This window comes from Pygocentrus nattereri, chromosome 16 (genome assembly GCF_015220715.1).
Source record: "Pygocentrus nattereri isolate fPygNat1 chromosome 16, fPygNat1.pri, whole genome shotgun sequence".
In the NCBI taxonomy this organism is placed as follows: domain Eukaryota; kingdom Metazoa; phylum Chordata; class Actinopteri; order Characiformes; family Serrasalmidae; genus Pygocentrus; species Pygocentrus nattereri.
In genome coordinates this window covers 2,008,695-2,028,518 of record NC_051226.1, presented here as the reverse complement: position 1 = coordinate 2,028,518, position 19,824 = coordinate 2,008,695, and the positions used below count along the sequence as shown (strand labels likewise).

The following is a 19,824-nucleotide window of genomic DNA, read 5'->3' as shown; positions in this document are numbered from 1 at the left end:
TATTCACTGGAAGAATTGAAGAATTTGTTCTATCAAGTTAGAAATGCTTGTTTTTGAACCTCAGAACTTTACAGCACCATCTACCTTAACCCCCCGCAGCCGTTATGGCTTTAAGATTTCAGTGCGAAGACTTTTACTCGAGGAAACTGTGATGCAAAAATGCTACGGAAACAATTTTACATACAGTTCGTCACAAATACTACATCGTTATAAACCACAATAAACGATAAGATACCAAAACAGCACGTTCCCAAATCAGATAAAGTTTTTTTTTCCTCTTTGTTTTCTTCATTGGCCATATTGTCCTTTCTAGCGTCTTCTCTTGAAATAATTTGGATCAGGAACAGAAGAAGAAATCAACATTCTTTTCCACCGAAACACGGATTTCAAACGGAAAGGGGAAAATCTGCAGCAGTGAATGGACGGAAATAAAGAGGTTCGATCCAGACGACTCAGTATTGTGCTTATGATTTACAGGCATTTACTTCAGGAGTCTTGTCGTGTGTCCTCTCGCCTCCGTGTGAAAGATATGAGTAGTTTCAGGGCTCCACGGGAGTGAAATCGTCTTTTTTTATGTCCTGATGAAACTGAAGTCCAGCCCGCTTCCCCACGACCTGCTTAGCCCCGTCAGTTCTTCATAACTTCAGAAAGAAATAGATCATTCCATATGTAAACACAGATATATGCTTAATGAAGTCTCACTTGATTTAAATACATATATTTTTTTTAAACAATCCTATACAATAGATATTTACAAGTCGTGGTGCCATAAATAAATAAATAAATAAACAAATAAATCAATAATAAAAATAAAAAATAAAAATAAAAAAATATTTTAACCTAAAATAAAAAAAGAAAATAAAATATTGGTTTTTTTTCCCCATTTATTTTGGGGAATATGCCCAGATAAGACTCCTTAACTGCTGGCTGCGTTCAGTGCAGGAAGTAATCCTGCAGGAATGTGAGGATCTCATGAGGACTTCATAAACCCTTAGAGCTCCAAATCAAACCAAGATCGAAATCTAGCGATACACAGAAATAAATAAACAAATGTCGCTGAGAAATCCGCTCCGTCTAAACTGGCGATGGCCCATTCCAGTGTTCACAGTTTATTTCCACCATATATAAAACTATAGCATCTTTCAACGCTGACCAATCGAGTCGTTCAGCTGCTCAAGCTCCGCCCACAAATGTGTCCTTTTGTAGCTACTGTTGTGAGGCTGGTGTTTATTTTCTAATTTATTTTGTCAAAATATATTTGAAGTGTTTGAACACATCCATCGAGGTACAAACAGTGTAGATGTTCCCTCAGAGGTTCTACCGTGGTTCTAAGGTCTGATTGTGGAGCTTAAATCAGTTCCTCCAGGTGAAAAGTTGGTATTTGTTCCTTTTCATAACCGAATGTTTTAAAACAGAGCAGTAGAGTAAAAGCCTGGAGGCGAGGCGAGGCGGGGTGTGTGGAGTCAGTCCAGCTTAGAACAGATCATCTCAGTGGATTATGGTTCAGTTATGTTCCCTGACTAAAGGCGCTGAGATGGACCCCTGAGGGTTCCACCCCAGAGACAGGAGGGGGACTGCCCCAGAGACAGTCTAGTACCTTTATTTCTGAGCATGTAGGGGGTAACAGTACAGCGTATACATGGGCTAATCAGCGCTTCACAGGTGAAGGTGGTCTAACTCGGGGTACAAAAGGCAACATTGCGGCCCTAGTAGGGGTCCGGTATGGCAGTGGGCTGTTTGCAGCTGCGCTGGGAATACATGCCGTCTAGCACCGCCTTAGCATGACGTTCTCTGCCGGAGTGATGATGCCAGGCGCCCGGGCTGAGAGGGGATGCGTCTCCACGTTTTAACAGTGTGATTAAAAGTATAAATATAGTACAAGAATGTCCTGATAACACGCATCAGCACTGTGGCATCGCCACTGTAAACAGTTCAGGGTTTTAACGAGGAGAAATGTTAAGGTTGGGCTGTTTTAGGACTTTTCTGTGGAAGAGCTGGTCTGAGAGGATCAGACAGCAGCACTGCTGGAGGTTTTAAACACCTCAGTGTTGCTGCTGGACTGAAAACCAAAAATATCCAGCCAGCAGCGTCCTGTGGGCAGCGTCCTGTGGGCAGCGTCCTGTGGGCAGCGTCCTGTGACCACTGATGAAGGACTAGAGGATGACCAACACAAACTGTGCAGCAGCAGATGAGCTGTCGTCTCTGACTTTACATCTACAAGGTGGACTGACAAGGTAGGAGTGTCTAATAGAGTGGACAGTGAGTGGACACAGTGTTTAAACACTCCAGGAACACTGCTGTGTCTGATCCACTTGTACCAGCACAACACACACTAACACACCACCACCACGTCAGTGTTACTGCAGTGCTGAGAATGACCCACCACCCAAACAGTACCTGCTCTGTGAGGGTCCATGGGGGTCCTGACCACTGAAGAACAGGGTAACAGAGTATCAGAGAAACAGATGGACTACAGTCTGTAACTGTAGAACTACAGAGAGCAGCTATACGGTCAGTGGAGCTGATAAAGTGGACAGTGAGGTGGTCAGAATGTTACGCCTGACCGGTGTAAAGACCAAATCAACCCTCGAGTTGAATCATATAGGTCAGTAAATCCAGCGGTTCCGTGGAAATAATGTTCCACTGAAATCTGAACATGCTGAATGTTCTCGACCGGCTGGCAGGAAATCAGATATAATCTGTAGGAAACATAAAAACACGCTACAGAACCTACGATGACATCCACACCCCGTAAACGATGCCATAAAAGGTTCTTTAAGCAGTGCTATAGAAGAACCGCTTCTGGTTTCCTAAAGATTTGTGAGTGTGAAGAACCTATTAAAATAGGAAAGAACCTCCACATAATGCAGGTTCAAGGAAGAACCCTTACATCTGTGCTTTTCATTGCGTGAAGGTTCTTTAAACTTTCAAAAACGTTCTTCGTATTCACAAGTCTTTTTCAAACATTTATCTTTCAGAGAACTGCAAGTGGTTCTCCCCGGACATCACTCAGAGATTTGTTCGTTTGAAGAACTTCGAGTTTAAGGAACCTCCATATAATATAAAGTGTATAGGAAGAACTCTTAAATTGGTCTAACCTTTTTAGACTAACTTTAAAAAGGTTCCTCGCGATCCCAAATCTCCCTTTCAAACATGGTACTTAAGGGAACCAAAAGCAGTTCTTCTAGAGTATCGCTGGAAGATTTGTGAGTGTGAAGAACCTTTTTAAAGTTTAAACAACTATATAAATGCACATAATATAATGTAGAATCTATATAAGAGGTTCTCAAAAGAAGCCTAAAAAATTGGTCTAGACTTTTTACACTATGTGAAGGTTCTTTAACCTTTCAAAAGGTTCTTCACATTCACAAATCTCTTTTAGGGAACCAAAAGCCGTTCTTCTAGGGTATCGGTCAAAGATGAAGAGTATTTTAAAGTTTAAAGAACTTCTACATAATGTAAAGGTTCTCAAAAGAACCCTAAGACTGGTATAGAACCATTAGATCATGTAAATGTTCTTAAAAAAAGTTTCTTAGATTTGTGAATGTTTCTCAAAGATGGTTCTTAAGGGAACCAAAAGCAGTTCTTCTAGGGTATCGCTGGAAGATTTGTGACTGTGAAGAACACTTACGATGTAAAGGTTCCACACCAATTTGAGAGCTTGAGAACCTTTACATTACATAGAAGTTTATTAAACTTTTTAAAGGGTTCTTTACGCTCACAAATCTCTTTTTCAAACATGGTTCTTAAGGGAACCAAAAGCAGTTCTTCTAGGCTAGCACAAAATCTATTAGTGTAAAGAACGTTTTTAAAGTTTAAAGAACGTCTATGTAATGTAAAGGTTCTCAAACCCTCAAATTGGTAAGGAACCTTTAAAAAAAAAGTTCCTCACACTCACTACTCTCTCTCAAACACGGTTCTTAAGGGAAAGAAAGCAGTTCTTCTAGGGCAGAGTGTGAAGAACCTGTTTAAAGTGTAACGATCTTCTAGGTCATGTAAATGTTTTTAAAAGAACCCTCAAATTGGTAAGGAACCTTTAAAAAAAAAGTTCCTCACACTCACTACTCTCTCTCAAACACGGTTCTTAAGGGAAAGAAAGCAGTTCTTCTAGGGCAGAGTGTGAAGAACCTGTTTAAAGTGTAACGAACTTCTAGGTCATGTAAATGTCTTTAAAAGAACCCTCAAATTGGTAAGGAACCTTTACATTATGTAAAAGCTCTTTATCAATTCCCCACACAAACCCTAATCTCTTTTTCGAACGTGGTTCTTTAGAGAACTAGACGTGGTGCCTCTGTGGCTCAAAGAACCCACCTTTATTTAGTTCTGTTGTAAGTGAGAAGTGTGGAACAGGCACTGTTTTGGTCTTTAACCTCTCCAAAGGAACCTGTGCCAGCCAGCAGTTAAGGTGTTCCAAAGAAGGGAGAACGGAGCGCGTCCTGTTTTTAGATCGAACCGTAAGTCAGACTCGCTCGTGTGGAAAAACCCTGGACGAAGAATAAATAACGCAAACGAATCAACAAATCAATAATCAATAAACAGAAATGATAAACTAAAGGAAAGACGGAAACGGCACCGTCTGCCTAATTGATGTAGTAGAGCCAGTAGACGACGTTGAAGAAGGAGAAGACGGTGGGGAAGATCATCCTCGACCACTTGTCGATAGAGTTCACGTCCGTGAGGTCGGGGATGGTGATCTTCAGCTGAGAGGCGCGCCTCCTTAGCCGGCTCTTCTTCTGAGCCACGTGGCGCTCCAGAGCGTTCCGGCCAAAGTTGTGCCTGGCCAGGCCGGCTTTACGGTACTGTAGCGTGGAGCTGTCGTAAGCGAGCATGGTGCCGCGAGGGTCCCCCAAACCCAAAGCCAGCTCAGACGCCCCCATCTCGTTCTTAATCTCCAGGGGGCTGAGCAGGATGTTTTCATGGGGGTCCATCTGCAAGTTCAAAGACGAAGAAATGAATCCAGTTGCTTCAAAAAGCTTTAAAAAAACCAAGATGGGCAGTGGACTCGGTGCTGGTACTAGCTAGAAAGAACAAACTGAACCTAAATAATTACGCAGCACTCTCTTTTCCAGTCCCATTTGTTCTAGATATTAACCAGGAAAGTGTGAGGCACAAACTCCGTATTGACCGATTTAATGCTTAATAAATTAAATGTTTATAGTATTTTAAATCATTAGTACTAGCTAACTACTTTGGGTAACATGGTGGTATGTTCCAACACAGTTACACTTCAGTGCAGGTTCTAGCTATTAACAGAGTGTGTGTGAGGCACAAACTCCAAAATACTAGATAACTATGTTAGGTAACATGGCGGTATGTTCCAAGACAGTTACCCTGAAGTGCAGGTTCTAGCTATTAACAGAGTAAGTGTGAGGCACAAACTCCAATGTACTAGATAACTATGTTAGGCCACATGGTGGTACATTCCAAAACAGTTACCCTGAAGTGCAGGTTCTAGCCAATAACAGAGTAAGTGTGAGGCACAAACTCCAATGTACTAGATAACTATGTTAGGTAACATGGCGGTATGTTCCAAGCCAGTTATCCTGAAGTGCAGGTTCTAGCTATTAACAGAGTAAGTGTGAGGCACAAACTCCAAATGTACTAGATAACTATGTTAGGCCACATGGTGGTACATTCCAAAACAGTTACCCTGAAGTGTAGGTTCTAGCTATTAACAGAGTAAGTGTGAGGCACAAACTCCAATGTACTAGATAACTATGTTAGGCAACATGGTGCTATGTTTCAAGACAGCAGCACTAAAATGCAAGTTCCAGGTTTTACCAGCGCAAGGCTGAGGTACAAACTTCAATGTACTAGATAATAATGTTGAGTAAAATTAAGCACTCAGACAGTTTTTGTTACCTGGAAAAGCCAAACAGGTTCTATTGATTAAAACAAAAAAATACATTGAAGCTAAATTTCACTGTAATGTCACATATTAATGCAAAAAGTCCATAAATCGTAATAAAGACATGAGTTTTATTGAGTCTGTATGTCTTTATTATCTATAAACTAAACGGAATTTGGGCTGTAAGAGAAAGCAGTGATTCTTATTGTGGTTCTACTGGGTTCTTACTGTTTGCTTCCAGATTTTCTGATAACTTCTTATTGATGTTACAGGTGAATTTTTACATTTATTTTCTGATTATTTACACACTTCTGAGCTATGTTAGTACGTATTTGAACCTGTTTGCATTTCCATGTAAGTCAGCTGGCCTTGGTACACGCCCAACACCACCCAGTGAACAGGCAGAACCTGCCGCACCTTTCAGGGTTTTTCGGATAAAACTGCTTTGGTACTCATCACCATGTCCCCAGAATAATTAGAACCTTGGACTTTGTATCTTACACTTACCATACTGATACCTAGAACCCAAGGGACTGCAAAGAAAAGCATTACATATAATTATTCCACACCAAGCCTTAATAAATACATAAAGACATCATTTTGCAATTGATATTTTATCTGTGTGGTTTTCTAGTTTCAGGTTTGTTCCTCATCATTTATTTACTTTCAAATAAATATGTATAAAAATCACTTTACATTTTACAGAAACCTGAACCCTGAACCTAATCCACAATCCAATACCCGCTCTGACCTAACCTCAGCCTAAAACTTAAACCTAAGCTAAACTTGACCTAAACCCAAAACTCAAACTTTACCTTAGCCCAAAACCTAAACCAAACCTTAACCTCAGCCCAAAACCTAAACTTTACCTTAGCCCTAAACCTAAACCAAACCTTAACCTCAGCCCAAAACCTAAACTTTACCTTAGCCCAAAACCTAAACCAAACCTTAACCTCATCCCAAAACCTAAACTTTACCTTAGCCCTAAACCTAAACCAAACCTTAACCTCAGCCCAAAACCTAAACTTTACCTTAGCCCTAAACCTAAACCAAACCTTAACCTCAGTCCAAAACCTAAACTTTACCTTAGCCCTAAACCTAAACCAAACCTTAACCTCATCCCAAAACCTAAACTTTACCTTAGCCCTAAACCTAAACCAAACCTTAACCTCATCCCAAAACCTAAACTTTACCTTAGCCCAAAACCTAAACCAAACCTTAACCTCATCCCAAAACCTAAACTTTACCTTAGCCCAAAAGCTAAACCAAACCTTAACCTCATCCCAAAACCTAAACTTTACCTTAGCCCTAAACCTAAACCAAACCTTAACCTCATCCCAAAACCTAAACTTTACCTTAGCCCTAAACCTAAACCAAACCTTAACCTGAGCCCAAAACTCAAACTTTACCTTAGCCCAAAACCTAAACCAAACCTTAACCTCAGCCCAAAACCTAAACTTTACCTTAGCCCTAAACCTAACCCAAACCTTAACCTCAGCCCAAAACCTAAACTTTACCTTAGCCCAAAACCTAAACCAAACCTTAACCTCAGCCCAAAACCTAAACTTTACCTTAGCCCTAAACCTAAACCAAACCTTAACCTCAGCCCAAAACTCACCTTAGCCCAAAACCTAAACCAAACCTTAACCTCAGCCCAAAACCTAAACTTTACCTTAGCCCAAAACCTAACCCAAACCTTAACCTCATCCCAAAACCTAAACTTTACTTTAGCCCTAAACCTAAACCAAACCTTAACCTGAGCCCAAAACCTAAACTTTACCTTAGCCCTAAACCTAAACCAAACCTTAACCTCATCCCAAAACCTAAACTTTACCTTAGCCCTAAACCTAACCCAAACCTTAACCTCATCCCAAAACCTAAACTTTACCTTAGCCCTAAACCTAAACCAAACCTTAACCTCAGCCCAAAACTCAAACTTTACCTTAGCCCAAAACCTAAACCAAACCTTAACCTCAGCCCAAAACCTAAACTTTACCTTAGCCCTAAACCAAACCTTAACCTCAGCCCAAAACCTAAACTTTACCTTAGCCCTAAACCTAAACCAAACCTTAACCTCAGCCCAAAACTCAAACTTTACCTTAGCCCAAAACCTAAACCAAACCTTAACCTCAGCCCAAAACCTAAACTTTACCTTAGCCCAAAACCTAACCCAAACCTTAACCTCATCCCAAAACCTAAACTTTACTTTAGCCCTAAACCTAAACCAAACCTTAACCTGAGCCCAAAACCTAAACTTTACCTTAGCCCTAAACCTAAACCAAATCTTAACCTCATCCCAAAACCTAAACTTTACCTTAGCCCTAAACCTAAACCAAACCTTAACCTCAGCCCAAAACTCAAACTTTACCTTAGCCCAAAACCTAAACCAAACCTTAACCTCAGCCCAAAACCTAAACTTTACCTTAGCCCTAAACCAAACCTTAACCTCAGCCCAAAACCTAAACTTTACCTTAACCCTAAACCTAAACCAAACCTTAACCTCAGCCCAAAACCTAAACTTTACTTTAGCCCTAAACCTAAACCAAACCTTAACCTGAGCCCAAAACCTAAACTTTACCTTAGCCCTAAACCTAAACCAAACCTTAACCTCAGCCCAAAACCTAAACTTTACCTTAGCCCAAAACCTAAACCAAACCTTAACCTCAGCCCAAAACCTAAACTTTACCTTAGCCCTAAACCTAAACCAAACCTTAACCTCAGCCCAAAACCTAAACTTTACCTTAGCCCTAAACCTAAACCAAACCTTAACCTCTTCCCAAAACTCAAACTTTACCTTAGCCCTAAACCTAAACCAAACCTTAACCTCATCCCAAAACCTAAACTTTACCTTAGCCCAAAACCTAAACCAAACCTTAACCTCATCCCAAAACCTAAACTTTACCTTAGCCCAAAAGCTAAACCAAACCTTAACCTCATCCCAAAACCTAAACTTTACCTTAGCCCTAAACCTAAACCAAACCTTAACCTCAGCCCAAAACCTAAACTTTACCTTAGCCCTAAACCTAAACCAAACCTTAACTTGAGCCCAAAACTCAAACTTTACCTTAGCCCAAAACCTAAACCAAACCTTAACCTCAGCCCAAAACCTAAACTTTACCTTAGCCCTAAAGCTAAACCAAACCTTAACCTCAGCCCAAAACCTAAACTTTACCTTCGCCCTAAACCTAAACCAAACCTTAACCTCAGCCCAAAACCTAAACTTTACCTTAGCCCTAAAACTAAACCAAACCTTAACCTCAGCCCAAAACTCAAACTTTACCTTAGCCCAAAACCTAAACCAAACCTTAACCTCAGCCCAAAACCTAAACTTTACCTTAGCCCAAAACCTAACCCAAACCTTAACCTCATCCCAAAACCTAAACTTTACTTTAGCCCTAAACCTAAACCAAACCTTAACCTCATCCCAAAACCTAAACTTTACCTTAGCCCTAAACCTAAACCAAACCTTAAACTCAGCCCAAAACCTAAACTTTACCATAGCCCTAAACCTAAACCAAACCTTAACCTCAGCCCAAAACCTAAAATTTACCTTAGCCCTAAACCTAAACCAAACCTTAACCTGAGCCCAAAACTCAAACTTTACCTTAGCCCTAAACCTAAACCAAACCTTAACCTCATCCCAAAACCTAAACTTTACTTTAGCCCTAAACCTAAACCAAACCTTAACCTCATCCCAAAACCTAAACTTTACCTTAGCCCTAAACCTAAACCAAACCTTAACCTCAGCCCAAAACCTAAACTTTACCTTAGCCCTAAACCTAAACCAAACCTTAACCTCAGTCCAAAACGTAAACTTTACCTTAGCCCTAAACCTAAACCAAACCTTAACCTCATCCCAAAACTCAAACTTTACCTTAGCCCTAAACCTAAACCAAACCTTAACCTCATCCTAAAACCTAAACTTTACCTTAGCCCTAAACCTAAACCAAACCTTAACCTCAGCCCAAAAGCTAAACTTTACCTTAGCCCTAAACCTAAACCAAACCTTAACCTCAGTCCAAAACCTAAACTTTACCTTAGCCCTAAACCTAAACCAAACCTTAACCTCATCCCAAAACTCAAACTTTACCTTAGCCCTAAACCTAAACCAAACCTTAACCTCATCCCAAAACCTAAACTTTACCTTAGCCCAAAACCTAAACCAAACCTTAACCTCATCCCAAAACCTAAACTTTACCTTAGCCCAAAAGCTAAACCAAACCTTAACCTCATCCCAAAACCTAAACTTTACCTTAGCCCTAAACCTAAACCAAACCTTAACCTCATCCCAAAACCTAAACTTTACCTTAGCCCTAAACCTAAACCAAACCTTAACCTGAGCCCAAAACTCAAACTTTACCTTAGCCCAAAACCTAAACCAAACCTTAACCTCAGCCCAAAACCTAAACTTTACCTTAGCCCTAAACCTAAACCAAACCTTAACCTCAGCCCAAAACCTAAACTTTACCTTAGCCCAAAACCTAAACCAAACCTTAACCTCAGCCCAAAACCTAAACTTTACCTTAGCCCTAAAACTAAACCAAACCTTAACCTCAGCCCAAAACTCAAACTTTACCTTAGCCCAAAACCTAAACCAAACCTTAACCTCAGCCCAAAACCTAAACTTTACCATAGCCCAAAACCTAACCCAAACCTTAACCTCATCCCAAAACCTAAACTTTACTTTAGCCCTAAACCTAAACCAAACCTTAACCTGAGCCCAAAACCTAAACTTTACCTTAGCCCTAAACCTAAACCAAACCTTAAACTCAGCCCAAAACCTAAACTTTACCATAGCCCTAAACCTAAACCAAACCTTAACCTCAGCCCAAAACCTAAAATTTACCTTAGCCCTAAACCTAAACCAAACCTTAACCTGAGCCCAAAACTCAAACTTTACCTTAGCCCTAAACCTAAACCAAACCTTAACCTCATCCCAAAACCTAAACTTTACCTTAGCCCTAAACCTAAACCAAACCTTAACCTCATCCCAAAACCTAAACTTTACCTTAGCCCTAAACCTAAACCAAACCTTAACCTCAGCCCAAAACCTAAACTTTACCTTAGCCCAAAACCTAAACCAAACCTTAACCTCAGCCCAAAACCTAAACTTTACCTTAGCCCTAAACCTAAACCAAACCTTAACCTCATCCCAAAACCTAAACTTTACCTTAGCCCTAAACCTAAACCAAACCTTAACCTCATCCCAAAACCTAAACTTTACCTTAGCCCTAAACCTAAACCAAACCTTAACCTCAGCCCAAAACTCAAACTTTACCTTAGCCCAAAACCTAAACCAAACCTTAACCTCATCCCAAAACCTAAACTTTACCTCAGCCCAAAACCTAAACTTTACCTTAGCCCTAAACCTAAACCAAACCTTAACCTCATCCCAAAACCTAAATTTTACCTTAGCCCAAAACCTAAACCAAACCTTAACCTCAGCCCAAAACCTAAACTTTACCTTAGCCCTAAACCTAAACCAAACCTTAACCTCATCCCAAAACCTAAACTTTACCTTAGCCCTAAACCTAACCCAAACCTTAACCTCATCCCAAAACCTAAACTTTACCTTAGCCCTAAACCTAAACCAAACCTTAACCTCAGCCCAAAACTCAAACTTTACCTTAGCCCAAAACCTAAACCAAACCTTAACCTCAGCCCAAAACCTAAACTTTACCTTAGCCCTAAACCTAAACCAAACCTTAACCTCAGCCCAAAACCTAAACTTTACCTTAGCCCAAAACCTAAACCAAACCTTAACCTCAGCCCAAAACCTAAACTTTACCTTAGCCCTAAACCTAAACCAAACCTTAACCTCAGCCCAAAACTCAAACTTTACCTTAGTCCAAAACCTAAACCAAACCTTAACCTCAGCCCAAAACTCAAACTTTACCTTAGTCCAAAACCTAAACCAAACCTTAACCTCAGCCCATAACCTAAACTTTACCTTAGCCCAAAACCTAACCCAAACCTTAACCTCATCCCAAAACCTAAACTTTACTTTAGCCCTAAACCTAAACCAAACCTTAACCTGAGCCCAAAACCTAAACTTTACCTTAGCCCTAAACCTAAACCAAACCTTAACCTCATCCCAAAACCTAAACTTTACCTTAGCCCTAAACCTAACCCAAACCTTAACCTCATCCCAAAACCTAAACTTTACCTTAGCCCTAAACCTAAACCAAACCTTAACCTCAGCCCAAAACTCAAACTTTACCTTAGCCCAAAACCTAACCCAAACCTTAACCTCAGCCCAAAACCTAAACTTTACCTTAGCCCTAAACCTAAACCAAACCTTAACCTCAGCCCAAAACCTAAACTTTACCTTAGCCCAAAACCTAAACCAAACCTTAACCTCAGCCCAAAACCTAAACTTTACCTTAGCCCTAAACCTAAACCAAACCTAACCTCAGCCCAAAACTCAAACTTTACCTTAGTCCAAAACCTAAACCAAACCTTAACCTCAGCCCAAAACTCAAACTTTACCTTAGTCCAAAACCTAAACCAAACCTTAACCTCAGCCCAAAACCTAAACTTTACCTTAGCCCAAAACCTAACCCAAACCTTAACCTCATCCCAAAACCTAAACTTTACTTTAGCCCTAAACCTAAACCAAACCTTAACCTGAGCCCAAAACCTAAACTTTACCTTAGCCCTAAACCTAAACCAAACCTTAACCTCAGCCCAAAACCTAAACTTTACCATAGCCCTAAACCTAACCCAAACCTTAACCTCAGCCCAAAACCTAAACTTTACCTTAGCCCTAAACCTAAACCAAACCTTAACCTCATCCCAAAACTCAAACTTTACCTTAGCCCTAAACCTAACCCAAACCTTAACCTCATCCCAAAACCTAAACTTTACCTTAGCCCTAAACCTAAACCAAACCTTAACCTCAGCCCAAAACTCAAACTTTACCTTAGCCCAAAACCTAACCCAAACCTTAACCTCATCCCAAAACCTAAACTTTACTTTAGCCCTAAACCTAACCCAAACCTTAACCTCAGCCCAAAACTCAAACTTTACCATAGCCCTAAACCTAAACCAAACCTTAACCTCAGCCCAAAACCTAAACTTTACCTTAGCCCTAAACCTAAACCAAACCTTAACCTGAGCCCAAAACTCAAACTTTACTTTAGCCCTAAACCTAAACCAAACCTTAACCTGAGCCCAAAACCTAAACTTTACCTTAGCCCTAAACCTAAACCAAACCTTAAACTCAGCCCAAAACCTAAACTTTACCATAGCCCTAAACCTAAACCAAACCTTAACCTCAGCCCAAAACCTAATATTTACCTTAGCCCTAAACCTAAACCAAACCTTAACCTGAGCCCAAAACTCAAACTTTACCTTAGCCCTAAACCTAAACCAAACCTTAACCTCATCCCAAAACCTAAACTTTACCTTAGCCCTAAACCTAAACCAAACCTTAACCTCATCCCAAAACCTAAACTTTACCTTAGCCCTAAACCTAAACCAAACCTTAACCTCAGCCCAAAACCTAAACTTTACCTTAGCCCAAAACCTAAACCAAACCTTAACCTCAGCCCAAAACCTAAACTTTACCTTAGCCCTAAACCTAAACCAAACCTTAACCTCATCCCAAAACCTAAACTTTACCTTAGCCCTAAACCTAAACCAAACCTTAACCTCATCCCAAAACCTAAACTTTACCTTAGCCCTAAACCTAAACCAAACCTTAACCTCAGCCCAAAACTCAAACTTTACCTTAGCCTAAAACCTAAACCAAACCTTAACCTCATCCCAAAACCTAAACTTTACCTCAGCCCAAAACCTAAACTTTACCTTAGCCCTAAACCTAAACCAAACCTTAACCTCAGCCCAAAACTCAAACTTTACCTTAGCCCAAAACCTAAACCAAACCTTAACCTCAGCCCAAAACCTAAACTTTACCTTAGCCCAAAACCTAACCCAAACCTTAACCTGAGCCCAAAACCTAAACTTTACTTTAGCCCTAAACCTAAACCAAACCTTAACCTGAGCCCAAAACCTAAACTTTACCTTAGCCCTAAACCTAAACCAAACCTTAACCTCAGCCCAAAACCTAAACTTTACCATAGCCCTAAACCTAAACCAAACCTTAACCTCAGCCCAAAACCTAAACATTACCTTAGCCCTAAACCTAAACCAAACCTTAACCTGAGCCCAAAACTCAAACTTTACCTTAGCCCTAAACCTAAACCAAACCTTAACCTCATCCCAAAACCTAAACTTTACCTTAGCCCTAAACCTAAACCAAACCTTAACCTCATCCCAAAACCTAAACTTTACCTTAGCCCTAAACCTAAACCAAACCTTAACCTCAGCCCAAAACCTAAACTTTACCTTAGCCCAAAACCTAAACCAAACCTTAACCTCAGCCCAAAACCTAAACTTTACCTTAGCCCTAAACCTAAACCAAACCTTAACCTCATCCCAAAACCTAAACTTTACCTTAGCCCTAAACCTAACCCAAACCTTAACCTCATCCCAAAACCTAAACTTTACCTTAGCCCTAAACCTAAACCAAACCTTAACCTCAGCCCAAAACTCAAACTTTACCTTAGCCCAAAACCTAAACCAAACCTTAACCTCAGCCCAAAACCTAAACTTTACCTTAGCCCTAAACCTAAACCAAACCTTAACCTCAGCCCAAAACCTAAACTTTACCTTAGCCCAAAACCTAAACCAAACCTTAACCTCAGCCCAAAACCTAAACTTTACCTTAGCCCTAAACCTAAACCAAACCTTAACCTCAGCCCAAAACTCAAACTTTACCTTAGTCCAAAACTTAAACCAAACCTTAACCTCAGCCCAAAACTCAAACTTTACCTTAGTCCAAAACCTAAACCAAACCTTAACCTCAGCCCATAACCTAAACTTTACCTTAGCCCAAAACCTAACCCAAACCTTAACCTCATCCCAAAACCTAAACTTTACTTTAGCCCTAAACCTAAACCAAACCTTAACCTGAGCCCAAAACCTAAACTTTACCTTAGCCCTAAACCTAAACCAAACCTTAACCTCAGCCCAAAACCTAAACTTTACCATAGCCCTAAACCTAACCCAAACCTTAACCTCAGCCCAAAACCTAAACTTTACCTTAGCCCTAAACCTAAACCAAACCTTAACCTCATCCCAAAACTCAAACTTTACCTTAGCCCTAAACCTAACCCAAACCTTAACCTCATCCCAAAACCTAAACTTTACCTTAGCCCTAAACCTAAACCAAACCTTAACCTCAGCCCAAAACTCAAACTTTACCTTAGCCCAAAACCTAACCCAAACCTTAACCTCATCCCAAAACCTAAACTTTACCTTAGCCCTAAACCTAAACCAAACCTTAACCTCAGCCCAAAACCTAAACTTTACCTTAGCCCTAAACCTAAACCAAACCTTAACCTCAGCCCAAAACCTAAACTTTACCTTAGCCCAAAACCTAAACCAAACCTTAACCTCAGCCCAAAACCTAAACTTTACCTTAGCCCAAAACCTAAACCAAACCTTAACCTCAGCCCAAAACCTAAACTTTACCTTAGCCCAAAACCTAAACCAAACCTTAACCTCAGCCCAAAACCTAAACTTTACCTTAGCCCTAAACCTAAACCAAACCTTAACCTCAGCCCAAAACCTAAACTTTACCTTAGCCCTAAACCTAACCCAAACCTTAACCTCATCCCAAAACCTAAACTTTACCTTAGCCCTAAACCTAACCCAAACCTTAACCTCAGCCCAAAACTCAAACTTTACCTTAGCCCTAAACCTAACCCAAACCTTAACCTCATCCCAAAACCTAAACTTTACTTTAGCCGTAAACCTAACCCAAACCTTAACCTCATCCCAAAACCTAAACTTTACCTTAGCCCTAAACCTAACCCAAACCTTAACCTCATTCCAAAACCTAAACTTTACTTTAGCCCTAAACCTAAACCAAACCTTAACCTCATCCCAAAACCTAAACTTTACCTTAGCCCAAAACCTAAACCAAACCTTAACCTCATCCCAAAACCTAAACTTTACCTTAGCCCTAAACCTAACCCAAACCTTAACCTCAGCCCAAAACCTAAACTTTACCTTAGCCCTAAACCTAAACCAAACCTTAACCTCATCCCAAAACCTAAACTTTACCTTAGCCCAAAACCTAAACCCAAAATTAAACCTAATACACACTAACTCTAACCTTAGTACCAGCTGAAAACCTACTAATGACCCCTAAAATTTGCCTCAGATCTAAACCTGAAACTAACCCTGGTCCTAATTCTAATCTATAACTCTAGTGCTAGTGACACTCTCATACAATCTCTAGAGGAATATCCAAATAAAGCTGAGCTCATATTTTCTTTAATTGAGTAAAATGAATTGTAATTTCATTATTATCAAATCTACTTAAATTGATTTGAAATAATGTTTTAAACACAACAGAATCCAGGTATGATGGGAATGTGGGTGGAGCAGACAGGGTAGAGTGAGGAGCTGAAGAAGGACATCTCATGAGGAACATCTCGATATCAGAAACCACGAATAAACAACGGCGAACAGATTAACAATGACACACGGTGTGGAGCACTGCCTGAGCTACATGTAGCGTGTGTTTATATACATATACACTCTCACTCTCTGCTGTCGGAACAAAACCTTGTATCTCCAAAATAACTTTACAGGAGAAGGAAAAACAAAGTGTAGTTTTAATGTAAGTCAATGGAACCAATGGAATGTTTTCCAAGTCATTTTGGGCCATTTCTTTTGGTCCATTCATCATAAAATTTACATACAATGTAAAGACCAACAGGCTTTTTCAAATGATGACAAAGACTGAAATACAACAAAACAGGAGATACGAGGTTTTATACAACAGTAGCTATATATATATATATGAATTCAGACTCTATGAGCTCAGAATTTCTGCCAGCACTATTCGGAGTTTCTCACTTCTGGACCTTCCTCACTGCTGCCTGTCAGTGAATGGTTATGTCTGTGGTGCTACTGCACTAAATGCTATATAAATCTAATATAAATGATCTCTACTAAGTTGTAATGATATAGTAATCATATGCTGGTGATAATCATCATCTCACATTGATGATCTCAAAGCCTTAAAGGGATAGTTTAATCAGACAGTACTAACGTGGTCAAAGGCTGGTGGTTTCATTTTAAAAGCAAAGTTCACATTTAACTGGAAACTCGAAATACGATGTAACCAGAGCGGTTTGGTGTGAAATGCTCTGTTCTAGATAATCTTACCGAGTCAGAACTGTTCACAGTGGTGGTGATGGGAACCAGACGTCCCTCTAAAAGCTCCTACAGAAAGTTCCTACATGAACTGGTTCTGAATTCACTGCCTGATGACTGAGACGCTGCTTTATGAGAGTTTAGAGAACTTCAACTCCATTCATGGTGGAGGGAGACATGCAGGGCGCCGTGCGGCAAAATAGTCCCCAAAGAAAACTCATTATTCCAGATTTTCCATTGTTTTCCATCATCAACATTCCATATAAGCTCAGAAGACTCGTGTAGGTTCTCTGGTGGTTCTGGATGGTAAAGTGTCTATATCTGTGTTGTAGTCATGGCGACGCCTGGTTCCCATCACCACCACTGTAAAGACGTCTGGACCGTTTCACACCAAACCCCTCTGGATCTCTCTGATTACATCTGGATTTTAACATGAAGGGGAAAAAATGTGGAATTTCCCTTTTAAGTTGGAATCTGAACGACAAAAGTTACTGTCACAACAGAACAAGCCATTGTTTTGTTTTCTGTTCTGCTGCCCACTCTGTTGTCATCTCCTGCAATCGTAACAAAGGTTGTCTTTTATGATATGAAGCATAAGCAAAACACCTATCAGCACCACAATAAACCAGCCTTAACAATAAACAACAGCTTTGCCAAGATTATTAGCTTCTATTCACTGTTTGCCAAGCAAGCATTGTCTGGTTGAGCTATCCCTTCAGATACGGGATGAAGAGGCTGGTCAGATTGAGGGGGGGTGCAGGAACGGTGATGGCAATGAGGGGGAAAAAACTTTAAAATGTGCTCAAAATCAAAATAAAAGGAAAGCATCGCCAAAGCCAGGGCCGCAAATGAACTCGGCGAAGCGTGCGGCGCAGCAGCCGCCGCGGCTGTTCATTCCAGTACCTTATTTTTTTGATCGCCTAGTCCTAAAGCCGCATCGTCCACAAAGATCGGTTCCCACATCGAGTCATGAGCATCAATATCCCTCTGTTTCATTCTGGCATACAGAGCATCGTCTCTCTGAACTACACTTCCCACCAACCACTGCAAGCATACAAAATCACGTCACGTCAGTCAGGAACTTGCTTCCTCTTGTGCTGGTGAGGTCATGTGGCATTACGTCACACCACGGAGCCACTGTGCTGAGAAACGGATCTGGTTCTGTTTGGTTCTAAAGGCCTGGACGTGATTGACTGGTGCAGTTCATTCAGAGGTCAGTATGTTAATTTAAACACGTATGATCGACGATTTCTTTCACATCAAATAAGATTTTTACTAGATTTTCCTTTTTTTTAAGTATTATTTTTGTTTTTTGTAATTTCCATTTTCCTTTTTCAATGCTTTGTAATTTGCTCAGCTACATCGTACGTGTTCATCACAGGGCGATTCACTCGAAAGAGGCCCGGAATATTCTGCTGTAACTCCCGTTGGGATGAAGCAATCTGAACCCATACGATTCACTACACACCTTGATGTGTGTGTGTAATCGACTGCATTACATGTGTTGCTGGAAGTGATCAGTTTTCCGCCAGACACATGAAGGGGCAAGGGGGTCTGCACTAGGGGTGCAAGGATTATTTGACTTAGTCGACTAAAATCAATGATGTCGATTAGTTGGCGGCTAATTTGGTAGTCGATTAGTTGGTGACGTCACTACGCGTCTTTCCCGCGCTCACTAGAAACGTTTTCACATGACCGCTCACTGGAGACGCAACAACAGCACGAAGAACAAAACCCTCAGAAGTGTGGAGCTGAACTCAGTCGTGCTGTTTGTAAAGCTGACATGGGAGCAAGTCCTCCATGCAGGAGCAGCTGAACAGGAAACATTTACCTCGGTGAGACCCGCTGCGTCCCAAACCGCATACTAGCTCACTAAACAGTGTGTGAAATTGGCACACATACCATTAGAAGTGCACTCATCAGTGCAGAAGCGTGTGGTTTGGGACACGGCAATAATCGTGCGAGCGAGCAAGTGAGTGAGTCAAAGTAGCATTAATTGGGGGGCAGTCGTGGGCTGGAGGTCAGGGAACCAGCCCTGTGACCAGAAGGTTGCCGGTTCGATCCCCTCGGCTGACAGTCCCTGACTTAAGTGCCCTTGAGCAAGACACCTAACCCCCAACTGCTCCCTGGGCACCGTGGATAGGGCTGCCCACTGCTCTGGTCAAGTGTGCTCACTGCCCCCTAGTGTGTGTGTGTGTGTGTGTGTGTTTCACTGCACTGGATGGGTTAAATGCAGAGGTCTGATTTCACTGCACTGTTTATTTCAATTTAGAATTAACTTTTTATTTATTTGTTAAAGAAAAACTGATTTAGTTTGTTATTGAAGTTTTTTTTTTTTCTTTAATGTTAGCAGGAAAGTTCGTTAAAACAGTCAATTCTTCAATGTTATTCATCTTCGTCTTCACTCTTAGTTAGCAAATGTATAAAACAACCTCAAGCTAAATTTAAAAGCTAAAAACTACATAAAAGTTACTTGGTAATGCAGGAATTCATAATCCGAATAATCAATTATTCGTTTCAGTAATTCATAGATTATTCGACTGTATTTTACATTGAATGCGGTAACACAGCAGGAGCCAGCGCAGATGTTTAGTGGTATGGCTGATGGGATCCCAAGACCTGACACCGGGAAGAACCTCTGCTGCTGAATTCTGAAACTAGTCGTTTGTTGCTGCTCTAGTCTGCACCCGGAAGTTGCAAACAGAGGTTAACCTCTTAAACTCCTCGGGACCACCGGTAGGTCC

General features: G+C 40.7%; 1 protein-coding gene across 2 annotated transcripts in view; it reads right to left on the bottom strand.

Annotated features, from left to right (window-relative positions):
* Positions 1-2,445: 2,445 nt before the first annotated feature.
* LOC108413784 (gamma-aminobutyric acid receptor subunit beta-2) overlaps positions 2,446-19,824 on the bottom strand; it is a 175,372-nt gene continuing 157,993 nt past the window's right edge. Inside the window, exons 9-10 of one of the 2 annotated variants that reach the window (XM_017686446.2) lie at positions 17,984-18,124; positions 2,446-4,928 (exon numbers count right to left, since the gene is read on the bottom strand). In XM_017686446.2, coding sequence (XP_017541935.1) covers positions 4,581-4,928; positions 17,984-18,124 — 489 coding nt within the window. In that variant the 3' untranslated portion in view covers positions 2,446-4,580. The remainder of the gene's footprint in view (positions 4,929-17,983; positions 18,125-19,824) is intronic. The other variant, XM_017686447.2, reaches the window with a different exon arrangement.